Source organism: Chanos chanos, chromosome 10 (genome assembly GCF_902362185.1).
Source record: "Chanos chanos chromosome 10, fChaCha1.1, whole genome shotgun sequence".
NCBI classification, from domain to species: domain Eukaryota; kingdom Metazoa; phylum Chordata; class Actinopteri; order Gonorynchiformes; family Chanidae; genus Chanos; species Chanos chanos.
In genome coordinates, this window is record NC_044504.1 from 5,225,841 (window position 1) to 5,246,622 (window position 20,782).

The 20,782-nt window shown below is 41.8% G+C and overlaps 1 protein-coding gene across 2 annotated transcripts in view; it reads left to right on the top strand.

The window, feature by feature from the left end:
* LOC115822332 (LIM and senescent cell antigen-like-containing domain protein 1) overlaps positions 1 to 19,329 on the top strand; it is a 28,844-nt gene extending 9,515 nt beyond the window's left edge. Inside the window, exons 1-10 of one of the 2 annotated variants that reach the window (XM_030786118.1) lie at positions 4,490 to 4,509; positions 9,560 to 9,719; positions 11,373 to 11,439; positions 11,825 to 11,945; positions 12,789 to 12,938; positions 14,347 to 14,497; positions 16,238 to 16,330; positions 17,026 to 17,074; positions 17,356 to 17,431; positions 19,138 to 19,329. In XM_030786118.1, the coding sequence (XP_030641978.1) occupies positions 4,490 to 4,509; positions 9,560 to 9,719; positions 11,373 to 11,439; positions 11,825 to 11,945; positions 12,789 to 12,938; positions 14,347 to 14,497; positions 16,238 to 16,330; positions 17,026 to 17,074; positions 17,356 to 17,431; positions 19,138 to 19,252 (1,002 nt within the window). In that variant the 3' untranslated portion in view covers positions 19,253 to 19,329. Of the gene's footprint in view, positions 1 to 4,489; positions 4,510 to 9,559; positions 9,720 to 11,372; positions 11,440 to 11,824; positions 11,946 to 12,788; positions 12,939 to 14,346; positions 14,498 to 16,237; positions 16,331 to 17,025; positions 17,075 to 17,355; positions 17,432 to 19,137 lie in introns of those variants that run through there. The other variant, XM_030786117.1, reaches the window with a different exon arrangement.
* Positions 19,330 to 20,782: the final 1,453 nt, after the last annotated feature.

A 20,782-nucleotide genomic window follows, 5' to 3' on the forward strand; every position in this document is an offset into this window, starting at 1 on the left:
AATGCTTATGTTCTGGTGACTGTTTGATACAGAATTTGTAGGTCCAGTTTCTGGCTAAAGAGATTTTTTTAAGTTTTTAGTTTGTTTGTTTGTTTGTTTTTGTAACTGACTGTGCATGTTCATGTGAGAAATAAATGCTTAAGATTGCTGTGAGGAAGTTTGTTAGTGAAGGAAATTACGGAGTGGTTTGCTCTTTTCTGAGGTTCTGTTTAGTATCCACATCCCTTTTCTCGGAGCCCAGGTGTTCAGTTCACAAGAAGAAGATCGTCCATGCTCAGTTTTTCCCAACAAATCTCTAATCGCATTGAGGCTGTTGTATCAGCTGTTTCTGCCTTCCCACATGTGATAACTCATACATGTAGACATGAGAAGAAGTTTTTCCTCCATGTTTTATGGCACCCTGACCAGTCTCATGATTTTCAGTCGCAGTGGTAACTGTTAATGGTTGTGTTTGCTCGGCTCCGGAGCTGCTTGTGTCTTCTGTAGAGTTGTTTACCGACAGCTTGTTAAGATGGGCTGGCGGTTGCCTAGAGACCACGGCCGTATACCTGACAAGGCCCGGCCAGCTCATCATTCCCTTCTACCCCCAAAGTAAGCAAAAGGACCTGTCCAAAGCCATAAATCTCTCTCTCTCTCTCTCTCTCTCTCTCTCTCTCTCTCTCTTTCTCTACCTCTGTGTATGAGACTGAATGCTCATCTACTCTAAAAGAACACCAGTTTTCAGCAAAACAAATATGCACCCAGTTTGACGTATTCATTTGCTGTGATGTGTAGTATGTTGCGGTTAGTCTATGTGTCTATGTCTGCATTGCAAAATCCTTCCATGAGTGTTGTTTGCTCCGCAGAAGATAAACACAGCCGATTTACAAAAGGAACAGCCCTTGAGTTAAGCAAGCGTGTTTCTAATCTGCAGTGTGTTTGTACTTGTTCACAATGTCGGGCTTTGAAAATGGAATCTGTCATATGCTGGAACAGTGTCAAGAGTCAGCGCTTGGTTTTCATTCGAGCAAATGCGCGCGCACACATACACACACACACACACAAAAAAAACATAAATTGAGCAATACTACAGCTGTGTCCAGTCACAAACAGCCAAGTTCTCACAAACGAAGTCTCATGGAACAGTTAGTCATCCCTCTGTTCGAATAAAAAATGTTGGCATAGGTTGTGGTAATCGCACAAATGAAGATCCTGAGAATTTGGCAGGGACCTTAAGATCTGGAGGCTGCCCTTTGTTTACCCTTCATAATCTTTCATAATACCTCTCTTAAGAATTTGAATGTAGCATCTCTTCTAGCTCACTCTGATGTCATAACCTGTTCCCCAGACTTTCTGTTTTAATCTGATCAGAGTTTGGTCTGTTTGAAACAATCATGATTAACACCAGTTTGGGTCCATTTACAATAGCAAAGTACCAAGTAGATCATTAACTCGTATAATTTATTGGAGATGCTAAATAATATTTAGACACCATTATGAGTCATTGTGCATTGTATCAAGGCTAATACAAACACACTGATTCTGACAGAGGTGCTACTTCTAACTTAAAACAGTGTGAAAATTTAATATGAATATCATGATCACAACCCAATCATTATATCATTATGTGGTTTGTTAGGATCTGAATGCTGGTGTTCAGAGTAGTACCTGCCAGTTGGAGTTGATGTGATACTTTTTTTTTTATCTTTATGATTAAGCAATGTGTCTTGCACTGCCCTAAATGTACAAACTCAACAGTTCAGCATCTCAAACACTCGTAAAACCCCCAATGTTTTGACTTATTGTTTCCAGTCAGGCTGGTTATTTGTGTTCTTCACTTGATTTAGTGCAAAAGGCCCACACAACATCCTCTGATCACTAGAAGACAGGAGCCAAGTTTGCTCTGATGTTGGTGGGTTGTGTCTTTTTTGCCTGTGTATCTCTACAACTTCAGCCCCAGTTATGAACAGAGGTTATTGATATGGAATCTACTTTAACTGTAGAGTGACCAAACCCTTAAAATGAACCCTAAATCCACGGCCCACTGCTGCATCCTGTGCCCAGTCCCTAACCTCACCATAAAACCAGTTTGCTTCACAGCAACTCGCAGCAACTGTGGAAAAAAAAAACTTTATTGACAGCAAGGGCCATAGACTCATTGAGGTCCTGTGTTCAGCCCTCTTTACGTGGTCCGTCGACTGTTACATCATCACCTCTCCATACTTTACTGTGCTGATATCTGTGCTGAGTCTGTTTGAGGCTGAAGCTGTAGATTAGATCATCTTTTTTTTTTTTTTTAATGTTTGGCTTGCGGTGGTTTTGATGTGCTATGCAAAGCTAAAGCGCGATATAGGAGTAGCAGACATAACTCAGTGAGGTGTAGTCTGGTGTTGACAGCTGGCTTCAGCCATATTTAGGGTAACCTTCGTGTCTCCAGGACTGAGTGAGGTCTCAGAGGCTGTTGGAAAGCCAGTCAACACCCCCAGACTAGAAGATCAAAGCTGGATCAGTGTCAGTCAGTAAACAGTCAGGTTCCATACGTGGCACATAGACATGGATGTGCGCTCACACAGTCACACAGATACCTACAAACACGTACCTATGGACAAACAGGTACAGGCACACATGCATGAAGATATATACACGGCTGTGCAAAAAATAACTTTCATATACAACCATATACACTTACATACACACACACTGCTACCTACAAAGGCATGCACATACACACAAACACACACACACACACAATTACACACCCTTGTAGTCACTCGCACACACACAAATGCATTCGTGCGCACACACACACTCAAATGCACTCATGCACACAGACACATGAGTGCATGTGCGCGCACGCACGCACACACACACACACACACACACACACACACAAACACAGAACACTGTGCAAACAGGTACACACAGAGACAGAGACATCACATACATACACACGTGATTGAAAAGGCAGTCTCACACAGACACACACACACACACACGCACGCACGCACGCACAAACAGACGCTCACAGTGTTTATGGTTTGTGTGGCACTGTTGAAGAACAGACTGTTCAAAAACCGATCTAGTACCACATTTGTGCTCCATCATGCTATTAGTGATAGGCCGGTGGCCAAAACAGCCTGTGTTCGTTCACTGCACTCACGTCCTTCTACAAAGATAAATGAAATGGCTACAGGTCAATCTCTTAAAGTGCATCAGAACAGCTGGGGAAAAGTTGACAAGCTGTTGTACAAATAGCTTCACACAGCTGTGGGGTCAGTGAAAAAGGTCTGTAATGAGAATGTATGAAATGTGTTGGGGTTTTTTTTTTTCTTTCTTTCTTTTTTTTTTTTACTTTAGCCTGTGTGTGAGTGAATAAATTAAAATCAAGTCAGGAGATTATAGCCCCCCCCCCCTTCCCCCTTCCCCCTTTTTTTATTTTTTCGTGGAATGGGGTCTATGCTCGTCTAGAGTGTTACCCACTCTATTCAGTGCTCTGTTGCTGCATTGCTCCTGTGACCCTGTGCCACAGAACAGGTTTATGGGGTGTTTTATTTTTACCGCGGCAACTTCAGCTGTCACTTCCCATAAAGTCACTGAATGGCATTAACTCACTCACGTTCCAACAGGCCATTATGACACAGTTATGGAAAGAAGTTAACGCACGTTTCAGCATATCAATGTTACTCTCTCCCGCCAAGTAACTGCGGGTGACGTACTGTATGGTCTTGTTCTCGTTTTGTCGCTTGCTTGCGTTGGAAACTTTGCGAGCTCGACTCTTCGGCGGTTACCCTGTTTTTCTGTATGAGGTTTTGTGCCCGGCTGAGATCTGGTAGAATGGAACAGAAAAAACAAAATCACTCTCGTTGCCTGACATAACACCTGCTTGGCTGGAATGTAAACAGCGTGTCCAGGAATAGGCTGCGCTCGCGGGACAAAGGGGAACCGTTGAGTTCTGGTCATCAGGCTATTGTCTGTTAATTCCTTCACTCAGTTACGAGAATAATGACGATCCCTTAACTGCTCTCTCATTACACAACACATTTTCAACTGCGCTTCAGCTGCCAACGCTGCCCTCTCTGCTGGAACGCACCGTTTGATTAGATATGCAAAGCATGATAAAAATGACAAAAAACAATATTACTGAATAGCTATAGATCATGCCTGTACTGAGGGAAATGTTTAATCATTTAGTAATTTTTTTTTTTTTTTAGCTCGTTCAAGACAGGTTAACAATTGGTCAATGCATTCATTTTTCACCAACCATTGGCTGTGTTATTGTTTAACAGTACAAGTTAGCATGAACCACCACCAATATTAGTGACCATGGCCATGACTGTATCCTTTGATTATAAGCTCATCACAGTGTAACCAGTCAATAAAGGAGGCACAGTTTGTAGACTTCCTGTTTTGCGTACTGCCTGGCTCTTTGTCCTGTAGCCGTTTCCTGTGATGTTGTAATTGGACCAGCACAAGACGGTCAACGGTGAACCACAGAAAGAGACAGTGCCAAATGCCCCAGCAAAGCAGTTTGTGTGACACAGACCGGCTCCTCTCCCGAGGAGCGGAGGAGGGGGAGCGCGGGGGCGGGGGGGGGGGGGGGGGGGGGGGGGAGATGTGGAGGTGGAGGGAGGTGGGTGTGAGTCTTCGCTCTCCTGTAAACATACGTAGAGGCAGCTGCCAGTACCTAGTTTGGCAATGCGGCTATATTGGGCACCTATTTGTGGAATGCTGGAATCACAGAGTCTAGGATGTAGGGACGAGAAGAGATTTTTTTTACTGTTTAAAAGTCCCCCACTGTGATGCGGGAAGAAGAGAAAAATAACTACAGAATATTAGAGGGAGGGAGAGAGAGGGAGAGAGAGAGAGAGACTGTTGCACAGATTTAGTCGCAGTGACAGAAGAATTCGATGATTCACATGTGTCAGCATTAACATGATTCATTTTAGGACTTCCTCCATGATATATGTTTGAGGTCTTTCTGTCATCTGAGAGCCAAAAAGATCAGTCATTAATACAATGGAAGGCTTTGAGCTGTTAAAATGATTCTATAAACAGTTTTGATTTATTCCATAAGACTAACCCCTTTGCTAACTTGTCCCATATGCTAACTTGTGGTTGCCTAACTTAAGTGGATATGCTAGCTCAACCTTGCGGTAGCATTTTACGTAGCGGTGTGGTACAGTAGCTACTACTTCATTTTGAGTTGTTCTCTTTCTCTTCGTTTGATGGACAATGCAGCGAAACAATGCCATTCATGTTACAGTGACTTATTATACATTCTGTGAGTTTTTCTGTAGTTTTACTTTTTTGTTTTTGTTTTTTTCTTTCCCCTAAATTTTCACGTTATTGTTTTATCCACACATGGATGCACTTTGTCTCCAACTTCTGAGTTCTCATCGTCAGCTGTTAAGCACAGACTACAAACATACACACGCACTAACTCAGAGCCAGATGGACAAGCCCCTCTCACTTCTCTCTTTGGCTTATTCCTCTCATGAGGGAATCATCTCTTGTTCTTTGGGAGCATATTTTGGAGTCCCGCCTCATTTCATAGCTTCAGAAACAACCTTTGTGTCGTAGCTGAAGGTCTGTCTTCACCCTGGCCGCTCTCTGTAGCATCTTGTCCCCCAGTGGTCTACCCTCTGCTCTCTACTATGCTCCGGGGTGGGCTCTTAATTTGAAAGGGTGAGCCTGCCTGTTTCGGAGACACAGAGAGAGAGAGGGAGGGAGGGAGAGAGAGAGAGTGAGAGAGAGAGAGAGAGAGAGGGAGGGAGGGAGAGAGGGTGGAAGAGTGGGAGTCTGAACTGGCTAAAGCTCAGACTGTTTTTCCATTGAACTAGGGCAGTCGCTCTCTCTCTCTCTCTCTCTCTCTCACACACACAGATACACACACACACACACACACACACACACTTACACACAGACTCAGCTGCAGTTGAGCGCTGTGGATTACTCTGAGCGTCTCTTTTGATTTCTTGGAAAGGGAGCAGGGTTTTTTGTTTGTTTGTTTGGGGTTTTTTTGTTTGTTTTGTTTGTTTTTTTCGTCCGTGGACGGTAGATATGGAGGTCAGGAGCCGAGCAATGCCCCCCATGATCCCCGAAAACGGGGAGCCACAGGTGGAGTATAATGGGGTTCAGCACGCAGATGGAGGCGAGGCCGAGGTCCCCGTCTCCAAATCTCAGAGGAGGCGCAGTGACGTCAAAGTGTACAAGGAGTTTTGTGACTTCTATGCTCGCTCGTAAGTTGAGTGGTTTGCTTATACTGAGTGAGTTTGTGTGTTGAAAGTTCCAGAAAAATGCATATACTGTACAAAACCAGTGCGGCGGAACAAACAGTTGGCTGATGAAGAATGTGGTTCGCAGTAAATACATTTTAAAAGGATACTGTGATATGATTGTGTCATTTTAAATAATTTTACATTCAAATTACATACTAAAGAGTCAGCATTTCTGTTAGTATTTCCTGTTCAAGTTGCTCAAAGTAAATATAAAGCAATGTGAACTGGAATAATGACAGTAGAGATGGAATACTTGTGCATTTTTTCTGAGACGGAATTAGATACTTTTGAGGAGGACCCCAAATGTGTTTAACAACTTCCTTTAAAACGCTTTGGCAATCCAAGAGTATTTAAGGACATTGTTTGCAGTGCTTTTTAAAAGTTATTATTGAGGGGTTTTTGTTTTCTGCAATAGGTTCTCTTAGATATGTAGTGCCATCAAAAATAAGTCTCTGAATTAGGTGTGTCTGCATTAGGTGTGTCAAGACCAAAGACCAAAGCACACCAGAGTGTTTTTCTACAGAAACCCTGAACAGGGGGGCAGTTAATGTATACAGTGTCCCATCTCTCGGTCCTTTTATAGACATCAGCTGCCCAAAGGACACTGGGCTTTACATGGGGATATAGGTTCAAATCCCTCAGGAGCTCCGTGGCTTTTTTAGTGTGTTTCACTGTTAGCTTGACTCGCATCATCCTGTAACACTCGTGTTTCTGCTTGTGTCATCTGAGGCTGGTCCATTTCATCGAGATGGATATTTTCAGCTCCGACATTGTCTGTAATACAATCCGTGAAATGGTAGATATTGATGAAAAAGATGGGAGAGGCTTCGCTGTTGACTTATTAAAGGCCCCCTCCTTGGCTGAAATGACTGAAAATGAACTTAACTGAACCCAGATTTGACATAAGGCATATATTAACTGAGGTCAAAGCTTTGTTTTTTGATATTGTGAGTATTTTTTTCGCTCACTCTGTGCGTTCCAAACGGGAGAGGTGGAAATGCCCAATGGATATCTCACTTCCTAACAGTGTTCTCACAGCCAGGCGGGATCTGTCTGACCAGTGAGCTCATGCACATAGGCCAGTCACATTCCTCCACTGCACTGGTCCCTCTTTATACTGTGTATCTTAAAAAAGGCAAAACTGTAATGTTATTACTGCAGCAGTTAACAAGCTGACTTGTTTCAACATGCGTATGAATCCTTTTGGAATAATAAGTAGTATAAGACTACGGTGTTCGTATACATACCAGTGCAGATATTGTGCCGTACTCCTGCGTTAAGTAAAAAAGTGTCCTGTGTAAAAAACACAATTATTGTGGATAATAAGAAATGAGTGTCTGATGCTTTATAATGGCGAGATCATAATAATCTGTTATAATCTGGCTCTTTCCCACTTGTGAGTGTGTGTAATTTAGTATTAATCATAATGTGAGATTAAGCCTTCATGTTGACAACGTCTCAGGATCTCTAACTCCAGAAATCACACTCTGATCCGGTTTAGTTCTGATGCCCCAGGAGTCTGGACAGGTTCATAGGTTCTCGAGCCCGTTGTGCTGGTGTAAGCTGACAGGTTGTAAAACGCGGCGCTTTCCGTGGCATGCTGTCATTTTGATGGAATGCGGTGTCGGAGGCAAAGTGGAGCCGAACGCGTTTTCTGTCGGCGAGAGAGAGAGAGAGAGACCTGCCCTTTCGCGCAGATCTGCTTTTGCGCGGGCAGAGGTGATGTAGCCGTGTTACTATGTGGTGAATTGAGAGAACAGGAATGGATTCCTTTTCAGTACCTCCGCTTGTATGGAGAACAAGGCCCATACATGGTCTCCTTGTCTCCAGAGAGAGAGAGAGAGAGAGAGAGAAAGAGAGAGAGAGAGAGACATGCTGGAATTCTGACCTTTACAAACAAAGCTGGCCAAAATGCCCCCCCCCCCCCTACTCAGCTCTCCCCACCCAATACCCATTCTATGTGTGGGTCCCTCTTTTTCTTTTGCTTTCATTTGACCTTCAGAATAACAGAAGGTGCTGTACAGAGAGATTTAGCGTGTTTGTCGTGACTATTAAACGGCTCTGTTTGTTTGACTGGAGGTACTCTCAAAAACTTGCTCAGCACATTTTCAGAATTCCTCCTCTCTTGAACTGGGGGCTTTTCGTGACTGATCCGAGCGTCGTCAGAGAATTTTCCGGATAACATGCGATGAGGAGGACCGGACACCTCAAAGCACAGGTGTCAGGTTCCCGGTCCTCACAACCCAGAGGGCCTACAGGTATTTGATCTGACTAGGCCCTCAACCACCTCATTTCACTAATGACGAACCCTCTTTGGATGTGTGGGTGAGGTAATTAGTTTCCCTCCTTAGATCTCGGGGGGGGGGGGGGGGGGGGGGGGGGGGTGATTAGTCAGGCAATATAGAGCTCACAGTTCGAGCAAACGCATGTTGAGTCTCGTGTCTCTCTCGAGGACTGGAGCTCAACACCCCCAAAATGTCAAGCATGTCTCCACAGAGGAAGCTCTCTCCCTCTTTCTCTCTCCCTCCCTCTCTCTCTCTCTCTCTCTCTCTCTAACTCTCTTCCTCCACCCCTCTCTCTCTCTCTCTCTCTCTCTCTCTCTCTCTCCCATTCTCACATACACACTATCTGTCTCTCTCTCTCTTTCTCACATACACACTATCTGTCTAATTCAGTTAACTTGATGTGCTTTCAATCATCTAGCAGTATCATGCGGTGAGTGTTATATTTTCTTTAATCAAGCCATCCAAACAGTTTTTTTTTCTTTTCTTTTTTTTTTCTTTCTTTTTTCACTGGGATAGGCAAGGATATATTTCCCAGCTGATATCCCACTGTTAACACAATCTGGAGACACAGATTACTGTCCAACCGTTTTTCCAAAGACAACATTTGGTTTAATTTTCCAACTCAGAACTGGCTTGATCCATCAGTATTCCCACACAGATACATGAAGAACGCAAACATGATTTTTTTTTGGGGGGGGGAAATCCCTCAAGACGCCTCTGATGTGTGTGGGGTAGATTTAATTTAATCAAAGACTTTAAATCCACTGCACTGCTTGACTCTCCAACAACCGACACGGACACTTTTCTCTCTGGTCTTTTGTGAATTCAAAAGCAACCCCTGTAACCCTCTGTAAAATGTGATTAATGCCCTTCTCTCGTTTTCCAAAAGCATGCTAATTCACAGGTGCAGCCCCCCACACCCCCACCCACCCCCTGAACAAAAATGCTGACCCTCTTTTAACAAAAGGAAGCTTAATTAATGGAAGACACTGTTGTCTCTTGTCTCTGTCTCTACAGCAACATGGCAAATGCTTTGGCGAATGCCATCTGCGAACGCTGTAAGAGCGGCTTCGCCCCGGCTGAGAAGATCGTGAACAGTAACGGGGAGCTCTACCATGAGCAGTGCTTTGTCTGCGCACAATGCTTCCAGCAGTTTCCGGAGGGACTGTTCTACGAGGTAGGACTGTCTCCCACTGACAGCGTTTATAATGCCGCGTCCCAGAGACGATGTTGTCACTGAAAAATTAAAAAGTTTGGATATGTGACAAGACAGTATTGTTGTATCACTTGTCTTTACTAATGAAACAACAACAACAAGCAAAAGTATTCTGAATGTCAAACATGTACATAAATGTTAATATTAAACCTAGAAATGCAGTTTTATCTACTGTATCACATTATGGATTTCAACGTTAACATTAAGGATTTCAAACAAAGTCCCAAGCGAAGGTGTCGAATGTGTTAGATGTATTGGTCTATGTTAGTTTCCCCCGATTCATAATTAAATCCTGTTTAATTAAATGTGTATTTGGGAAAAGCTGCTGTCGATTGGTGCAATGTGCAAGTGTTTTGGATCTGGAGTATAACAGAGTGTGTTTCAAACTGATCAGGACTTTTAAACACATACCGTGCTAATCCAGACAAGATTTATAATGTGTGTGTGTGTGTGTGTGTGTGTGTGTATGTTTGTCCCACACTTACTGTGACCTACAGTTTAAATTTGGCCTTTGGCACCCTGCAGATAAAATCCATTATGACACGCGGCCTTCCTGTGCCTTTATTGGTTGCTAAGCCCAGAACATCACTCTGATAGGCCCCATTAGCTATCATATGCCTGCAGTTCTATTGTTAGCAGACACATTGTGTTATTAATGTACCCTGGAGTAGATCAGTGACCAGGAGTCTATCCTGGCAGATCCAAGGGAACGCTCCAGCCCCCGCACACCCACTCTCACTGTAACAGGCTACATCAAAGCCATAGCCTTAGGCCCAGCAAAGTACCCTTCCACTGACATCCACCGAAATAAAAACACTGGAGTCGCGCCTTTGATGTGACTGCAGCTCCTGTGTGCCATAAGGGAAAACTGATCAGACTGGACCAGTTATGGAGGACTTCAAACGAAAGAAAGAAAAAACAAAAAACTCAGCCGTTTTTTAGTGATCAATAGATCAGGACTGTCATTAGCTTTGATGTGAGTGTCATCGCTCATCTGTTCTCTGTCTCGCTCTCATCCTTAACCTGGTTATGTTTGATTTTTCCAGCCGTAGTTTATATCCACTCCATAATGTATTTAAAAAAAAAAAGATCAACAACAAATGCTTTTATTGGATGCCCGACAATGAACGACGGTTTATTGCTGCAGGAAATCTAAACGTTTAGTCCTGCAAGCATAACCCGTCATGGCCAATCGCCATGACGACATCAGGGTTCACGGAACAGGAGTAGCATTTAAAAGACATTATTGGCTGTCTCTGAAGAAATATAGCATGCCATGTACTGCTCCATTGAACCATTTCTCTGTGTGTTCTGAAGCATCTTTATACAGCTCTTCTTTCTTTATCTGTTTATAGTTGCAGTAATACTGTTAACACACAGCAGTGCTCAGGAATATAACTGTCCTCATGCACTTTGCTTATATAAAGGTTTTGGGGCAAGACTCTCTCTCTCTTTTTTTTTTTTTTTTTTTTTACACTATATGTAGGTTGTGCATTGTGGTGAATGCTGGTAACTAGTTGTAGTTTGAACTATGCCAATATTTAAAATCTCTCTCTCTGTCTCTCTCTCTCTCTCTCTCTCTCTTTCTCTTTCTGTTTCTCTTTCTTTTCGTAGTTTGAGGGCAGAAAGTACTGTGAGCATGATTTCCAGATGCTCTTTGCTCCATGTTGTCACCAGTGTGGTAAGTACAGTGTGTTCAGTGGGGGTTCATTTTATAGTCCAACGAGTACCCTAACACTCATTTGTTTTAAAAACTCCAGTAAAAAAAAACCAAAAACAAAAAAAACAGTTTGGATTTTTTTAAATACATTTATTAAGTGGGTCTTCCTTTCTGACTGAAATGTTTTTGCCAAAGTCTCTGATGAAAATGTTTTTGCCAAAGTTTCGAGGCCGAAATGTTTATCAGGCCACACGAGCTCTGTCTGTGTATTTGAACTCTTAATTTTAGAGGCTCTTTTCCATCTGTGTTGTGTTTTCAATGGGGGGATCTCTTGTACTTGAGACTGTTATGTCTTCTCGGTTTCGCGATGTTTGTAGAAGATTTTCATGTCCTCTCTTTGTCGTAGGCGAGTTTATCATTGGGCGTGTTATCAAGGCCATGAACTACAGCTGGCATCCTGACTGTTTCTGCTGTGATATATGTAACGCGGTGCTGGCTGATGTGGGCTTTGTGAAGAACGCCGGCAGGTGAGCTACCGCTTCAGTCAAAAAACCAAGATCTGCATTCATCAGAACTTCCCAGGAACACCCCCAAGATTCCTGCAAAGTCAATCCTACGAGTGAAAACAAGGGTCCAGATGTTTATATAGGTTTTTATATAGGCAAACGTGATGGCAAATGGGGATAGTAAACTTTTCCCAACCCATTGTCGCCTCAGCTCCAAACATTACGGAACGATATCGCACCGTTATTTCTCAGAATTTTATTTGATGGGAGGTCACATTTTTACTTCCAAGCTCTTGTGCTCTTTATCTGCTGTTTATCTAATTGTGAGCGTTTGGTTTCCAGAGATCATCCATTATCCTTGTTTATGAACAGATTCAACTTCTGGCTTCATCTATAAAACTTCTCTGGCAGAATTTTGGTCCCAAAAAGATTCTGACTCATAACGACCAATCATGTCTGGGCAGGGTTTTTTTTTTTTTTTCCCCCATATTTCACTTCAAGATAAAGAACAGTTCCTGCTTACTAATAATCTCTTTAACTCCTGCTAACCTCTGAGTATGAGAACCAAAGTCATTTTTTGACTTGAGAAATGGACATCCAAGCACACTTACCTATAAATCCTGTCTGCAAGATAGCGTAGCCCAGCACTCGTACACAATGTGGTTGCCACCAGTATATGCAACAACAGCTTCAGCTCTAGCAGAACTTTGGCATCTCAAAGGAGGATTGGGTTTTGTATTGTATTCTTTGTTTTTTGTTTGTACTAGGTTCAAATGTGCGTTTAGTCTCTTTGCACGTTGCCCTTTGAAACGACGTTAATCGTTGAATTGTTCCTCCTCTTTCTGTTTTCCCGCTCTCTGACAGACACCTCTGTCGCCCGTGCCACAACCGGGAGAAGGCTCGAGGCCTGGGCAAGTACATCTGTCAGAAATGTCACGCCATCATCGACGAGCAGCCCCTCATCTTCAAGAACGACCCCTACCATCCGGACCACTTCAACTGCACCAACTGCGGGTCAGTACGCTAACCCTTTATCAGTCAGACTAGCAACAAACCATCAATTTCATACCATGTTTTTATGACTAGAAGCCATTATTTAAACATGGTATACCATGTTTTTATAACAACTTTTTGTTTTTTTTAAAATTTATTTTACAGTCACAGTTATGGGGTTTTGTTTTTCCTTTGCTCTGAACTGATTTGTTGGCCGATTAGAGCACAAAAACAGTTTAATGGGCCAGCGTGAAACATTGTGTCAAATGCTGCCTTTAGTTATAGGAGGGACAAGTTGACATAAAGTGTTCCCCAACCCAGTTAAAAGTTCCAGGAGAATTTTTGGACTTCATATTCTTCATGAGGAACTGAGGATCATGGGAATTATATGCCCATCTCTGCGTAGGGAACTGAAAATCTGTTCTTTTAAGAAAGTTCTAGCATCTGTAGACCAGTGGTACATTGATCCATATTTAATAAGTGAGAAAACAAATGAACAAAATGGGTGACTTGTTCCTCATATTATTATGATGTTGTTATTTTGAAGTTTAAAATAGGTGTATATCACAAAACTGTCAGAGCAGTTAAGCCTGTAAACATTAGTAATGTTCGACAGTCTCCAGACTTGGCGGGAGGCTGAGTCGCTGATGAATGAAGAATGGATTTCCCAACAGAAAAAGAAAATCACTGCAGGCGTCTAGTGGCATTTTGGAATATCAGGAATATGTTTGTCTGCTGATTTTGGTGTGAAAAAATGTCCGCGAGGTGCCAGTTTTCTTCTAAATATGGGGACTTTTGCTTTCATTGGCAGGAGGATCATTTGAAGCAAGGATTCAAAAGATTCATAGCTCAGTTATTCAAACTTTCATAAGGAACTCTCTGACAGAGACTTTTCCATCAGTTAAAATATACACTCTTGGCAAAAACGTGCAGACGGCACACGGGACTAGAACTGGTTGTTCTCTTCTGAGTAGAAACTGCTCTTTAAAACTGATCAGGGAGCAGCTCTCACAACCTAAGCTCTAACAATCATAGGAGAAATGCTCTAACTGATATCAGATTGGCCAGTTCTGCCCCTGTGAAGCTAGTGTCCACCGTGTGTTCTAGTGTGTTTGCTTTACTACGCTGATGCATGTTTTATTAACAACCATAACGTTGTGTGTGTGTGTGTGTGTGTGTGTGTGTGTGTGTGCGTGCGTGTGTGTGTGTGTGTGGTGCTTAGTGCACAAATATCTGATGATAAGTTGTGTTTGCTGGAGTAAGAAAATCATGTTGTTTCTCTGCATGTGTCTGTATGTGTGTGTGTGGGTGTGTTTGTGTGTGTGTGTGTGTGTGTGTGTGTGTGTGTGTGTGTGTGTGTGCGCGCACGTGTGTGGGCGTGTGTGTGTGTGTGTGTGTCTATGTGTGTGTGTGTGTGTGTGTGTTGCAGTAAGGAGCTCACGGCGGATGCCAGGGAACTGAAAGGGGAGCTGTATTGCCTGCCGTGCCATGATAAGATGGGCGTGCCAATCTGCGGAGCCTGTCGGAGACCTATTGAAGGGCGTGTGGTCAATGCCATGGGAAAGCAGTGGCATGTGGAGGTATCCTATCATCTCTTTATCACACCACGTCAGGATAGGTCTAAATTTCCAACTCCCTTGGCATGAGAGTTTTTATCGAGTTCGCACATCGCGAACCTAGACGAATCGCGATGTTGCTTTGCAAGTCTTTGCAAGTGCAGTGACAAAAAGGCCCAGGAAGACGTCATCTTGACATTCTTTTACCTTCATCTTCGTCCGGGGGCATTGTCGGTGTGTCGTTATGGATTGTTTTCAGTCGAATCTCTGTATCTTTTTCTATATCTATCAATTTAAATATCATATTGAGACACGCCTATGGTGAACTGAATATTTTTTCCCATTTTTTTTGTGTAACTGCAGGTATATCATAACAAAATAACGTAATATCTGAAAATGACCATTCTCTGTGTTCTCCGGACTGTCTCCACTTGATAGTCATGTCCTGGCTTTGTTACTCTCAGATTCTATTCTGATATCTTTCATTCATCCTCCTGTTTTTATTTTTCCAACTCTGTCTGAACTAGAGCTGTTACCCTACTTTTCCTCTGTCCTCTGTGGTGTTGTCTTTCTTTCCCTCTTTCTCCTCCTCTGTTTTTCTCTGGCCACCTCCTGCAGCACTTTGTGTGTGCCGTGTGTGAGCGGCCCTTTCAGGGTCACCCATACTTCGAGCGTAAAGGCCACGCCTACTGTGAAAGGCACTTTGACATGGTGAGGCGGGGAGTGTCTGCTTCCTGTCTGATGCACTCTGCATGTTCCCCAGTCTGACCTCTCTCTCTCTCTCTCTCTCTCTCTCTTTTGCTCTCTCACTCTGTTTTTCGCTCTGTGCCCTCTGATAGATGGCCTCCTCCAGATTCCAATTTGAACACAACACATTTTCAGTTCAGTGAAGTTCAACAGATGTAACCGAATCTCAGTTCAATGATAATAAATCATAAAGTGTTTTTCCATGGGTAGTGAATTTAAAATGAATTTAGTTCAGGACAGAAAAAAAAATTGCTTAAGAGACTTAAGAGAGACTTGGAAGTGGATTGATCCTAAAGAACCTAACAGAGCAGAAAGAAACCCTTATGACTGCCTGTCAGAGAGATTTGTAGTTTGTTTTATGCATAATTTCACCCATTCATGGTACACTGCATTTACACATAACACTTCAAATACCTTAACTAGATTAATGCCCACTTCATTCAGTTGCATTGTTTCACAGAAATCTTGAACCAAAATCACTGCATATCTCTAATGTAATACTGGAAAATGCCACATAGTCAAGATCACATAGTTCACCCCACAGGGAGGGTAAAAGAAACTGTTTATGTGATATGCAGTGACTGACTGATCTGGAAGGCTGTAGTCACCACCAGGGGGCACTCTGCTCTGCTTTACTGGCTTCTGCTTTTCCCCCTGCGTCCCTCTGACTGAATGACTGTCAGTGTACCAGTCCTGAGTCGAAATACAGACTTAAAATGGATGATTTGGATGGTTGGCCCTGTCCCAATTTTCACAGATGTTTCCTTACATTGTGTCCTTATCACCTTTGGGAGAAACCGAAAGCTTGATCATTCGCTGTGATTTCCACATCTTTACAGGTTGTCAAAATACCAAAAAATACAAGGGCAAGGGAGAAAACTAGGACAGGGCCAATGGTTGAGTCATTTTGAAATCCTTTGTCTGGTGCAGCCAGCTCTCTGGACATGGCCGTAATGCGTGTCAGACTCAGAGCTGGTAGGAGACTAACCCATGGGGCCGTGGCTTGTGTGTTTTCAGCATTTTGTGTGTGCTAAGTGTGAGAAACCTTTCCTGGGACACCGACACTATGAGAGGAAGGGCCTGGCTTACTGTGAGACACACTACAATCAGGTAAAGTAACTTAAACAGACAATAATCCACAGATAAATATATGACCACACAGATTTGTTTAAAGCTTAATTCCTTGTACACTTCATGCTGTTATGGCAATGTAAGTAAGTATCGGTAAGGCTGTGAGTATGGTAGACCTCCTATCAGAATGAGTATGCTGGCATGAGCTTGGTGAAAGTGTCAATGCATGGTTTGTAAATACCATAATGCATTGCTCCGAATAGGATCTTTGTTGGTGTTTTTTTTTTTTTTATAAAAACCCTATGGTACACATGCTGGTGGAAAATGACCAGATATCACTTATCAAACCTTACCTCATCAAAACACATTTTTATTTTTGTACAAAACAAGTTTGGAATAGTTGAGTGTTTTTCTTTTGCCGTTGGATAGTTAAAAAACCACAGTTCTATCTTTTGCTTAAAGTAAAAAGGGAAAAAGCAGAGGGGTCTTGGGTTTTTTTGGGGGGAGGGGTTGTTTGTTTGTTTTTGTTTTTGTTTTGTCATATAGCATCCTCTAGTGGTTAAAAACGGAGACACAGCTAAAGTGTTTTAGTGTTTTTAGTGTGGACAAAGAGAAAAGCATTATGTATTTCACAAAAGCATGTACTATATGCATGACGCAAATGAAACAGACATTCTCATGGTATCGTCATTCACTCAGTCCCCTCCTCTAAATCTCTAAATCTTTCTCAACAGCTTTTCGGAGACGTCTGCTACCATTGCAACAGGGTGATTGAAGGAGATGGTGAGATAATTATGTCTGTCGATTCAACCTATAACTCTGACTGAAATCTCCATCTAAACAGTTCTGTAATCAGTAATGACCTTTTGTCTCATATTATCAGTAGACAGTGTGCTTGGGTTTACCTGTTGCTAAAGAAAGCACTTCGTATGAATGTGAATGTGTAGCTTAGCGATATGTTTTATAATTATTTGATACATATGAGTCTTTGAGTCTTTATAATCATAGAGATTGTAGCAATGGTTTATGTGAGAGGCTTAGAGAGATTTGGTTTTGTCTTTTAGTTGTGTCTGCCTTAAACAAGGCCTGGTGTGTCAACTGCTTTGCCTGCTCCACCTGCAACACCAAACTGACCCTCAAGTAAGTCATCTTTTTTTTTTTTTTTCGTTCTTTGTCATTGAGCAATTTGTACTTTACTCCTTCAGTTCTTACCAATTCTTTGAAAATGCCCAAGTGGCATTTTTGAGGATGGAATGAATGATGATGCAAATTTATAGGATCTTTTAGAACAGACTGGACATCCTTTTCATCAGCCCATCATTAGTCAGTTATGTTACCATTTGATTTTAGGGTGATTCATGATCGCCTTTAAGATCTAATAGTCCTTTCGACAAGGGTAAATACTGCATGTCTATATTACTGCATAAAATATATATATATCGTATTAGCATTTTTGCATCATCATACAATTTCCTGAGCTTCTTCTCTGTTTGCTTTTTCACTGTCTCTTTTTTCTTCACTGTTTGTAATTGCTTTCTTCTGCCAGTGATCTGATCCTCCGCGCTTAACCTCCCCTATCCTGCTCTTATAGCGCTCTCTCTCTCTCTCTCTCTTTCTCTTTCTCTCTTTCTATCTGTCTGTGTCTGTTTTTCTCTTTCCTCTGTTCCTTGTTACCCTTCGCTGCTCCTCTCTGTTGGCCTGCTGGCTGATGGGGTTCGGGGGGCGTGACTCAGGGACAAGTTTGTGGAGATTGATTTGAAGCCCGTTTGTAAGCACTGTTACGAGAGGATGCCCGAGGAGCTGAAACGGCGCCTAGCCAAGCGTGAACGCGACTCCAAGGAAAAGAAAAAGAAAATGACCATCTGTCTGTAACTTTCCTTTCCTTTTCCCCTCCCTCCTTCACTTCATCTTTCCTTTCATTGGTTAGTGCCATCTTCTTCCATGTTTTCCTTCCTTTGTTTGTCATTACTTTTTAAATTGATTCGCTTTTTATTTGATAATATAAATGCGGTTATTTATGTGATTATTAAATCGTGTTAATTGTTATTGCTTAATCATTTAAATTATTTTATCTGTGATAGACCACGATACCTCCATTGCCATTTCGCTGTCGTCATATTGTGCATTATGAATGTGCCATTCTCTAAATGATCTGGAAATTTGCTGTCTGAACACTGATGTTAAAAAAAAAAGCATTCAGCAATGAAATTAAGATGGTTCTCTGAGTACATAACTTAGTCTTGTTGTTGTTATTTTTTTTTTCTTTTTTCTTTCTGAATGAGTAAAATATCATAGGAATTCCCAGCAATGCTTTAAACTTGATAAGTCCAAATCCGGAAGCCCTCCTTCCTCTAATTGGTTGCGAGAAATCTTACTGTTCTCTGATCAATCGGCATCAAAAGGGTGGCTTTGTTCTTTGTTCTTTCTTCCTGTAGACAAAAATGTAGCCTAATCACTAATTTCAGGAATTTTCTCACATGTGAAATGACCGTTTGAAAATGTTAGACACCCCCCCCAATCCCCTCGTCCACACTCAGTTAAAAAGTGCATGTTTTGCCATTTAATCCCAAAGTATGTCTAATCACCTTTGGAGGAGTTCATTTCTTCCATCTCAACAATGAATGTAATCCGGAAACAAACATTTCTCCCTGAGGCCTTTACTAAACCCAACCGAAAGTTCTTCCAAATCAGATCCCTGGACATATTTGACATTTTTGAGTTTCTTTTAATTGCTCGTATTAATAGATTAGGGTTTTACTCTAGACCTCTTTGACAGGGAAACGTTCAACAGCCTGACGTGGTGCCGCCTTGAGTAGACCTGAACCCTGATTTCTCCATGTTTGTAGGAACAAGTTTGTGGAGTTTGACATGAAGCCAGTGTGTAAGAAGTGTTATGAGAAGTTTCCCCTGGAGCTGAAGAAAAGACTGAAGAAGCTGGCAGAGACGACCGGGCGAAAGTAGACCGCCGTGGATCTGAGATGCCGTGCCACGCTGCGCGCCGTATGCCGAAATCACAAAGTCCTATGCCCGATATTTGATGAAAATTCATTGGGAGTATCAGTGTCCTGTACTGTGTAATTATTTTATTTTTTTTTTATTGTTATTTCAAAAATGCCTTTTTTTTTCTGAACATGTATCACCTGCTTTATGTTGTTGTGTCACAGTCCCTCTGCACTGATGGGATATTGAAACATTATGGGAGAAAAAAAAACATTTTACATATCTAAGATATTTCAAATATTTCAGTAAAGTGTGTTGTAACAGTATGTTTTATATATTACTGTAAAGAACGAATCCTATTCGATTGGCTATCCTTTATGAGCCAGCATGCCGTCCTCATGATATCCTGTAATTTCAGTTTTACATGCTATGTATATACTGTATCTCTGGTGTTGTCAGTTGACCTAACCAAAGACATGCACAAATGGAATGTATTACAGAACATCACAGGCCGACCATTCTGTGTACACATAATCAGCCAACATTGTGTGCGTATACACACACGCGCGCACACACATACACACACACACACACACACATACACGAGACTGCTAGTCTGTAGGTCTGGCTGTACAGAGCTGTACTGACTGTCACATATCAAATGTAAATTTTAAATTTACATTTAAAAACAGGAATTTTTAAGAGTTTGGGATCGTGCATTGCCTGTTGGCTATGTAACAGAGTTTTTACATCTTTAGTTGTAATGGCTTGATTAAAAACAGTCAGTGTGACCTGAGTTAATTACTACTTTACTGGTTCTCCACATTGCTGTGAGGCAGGATGAGGGAAAAAAACAAATTGTGCAGTCATTTGATGTCTATTTGTTGCATTTTAGTGAATGGTTAACACTTATAATTTTCTTTTTACAAAGATAAACTATTCACATTCCACTGCTAACTGATAAAAACCTCATTTTGAACAACAGAAGTTTTTTTTTTCCTTTCTTTTTTAACATAATCCAAAACAGTATCATGAATCTCATCATGTATTTCATGAATGAATCATACTGCATGTTACTTATAACTGCCTTCAATGCAAATCACTGCTTTGTCATTGTCTATGTATTTGAAATGCACACTATCTCATTAAAAAAATAATGACATAGCCTCGTTTTGTGGAACATAATTCATTTGTTTTCAACTCAGTCAATATAAGGATAGCTAAAAATGTGTAACATACAGCTTGACTGGTCATGTCAAGCCACTTTTAACCTTAAATTGTGCTTTTGACAACACTGATTGTACTGAAATCAGATAGCAACAGTAAACTCAGAGAAACTTCCCTTAATCCACATTAAACAGATGCATACCAGATGCGACGCTGGTTTAAGGTACGACCTGATTAACAATTGTTTGACTGATTTTGCTTGCAAAAAAGTGTTGCTCAATACACGTATATGTGCTACGTAACTGCATAAACTTAATTAGATAATTTGATAATCAACTTTATTTGAATTTCTTGTTATTAGTATCTTCACACCCCTTAAATGAA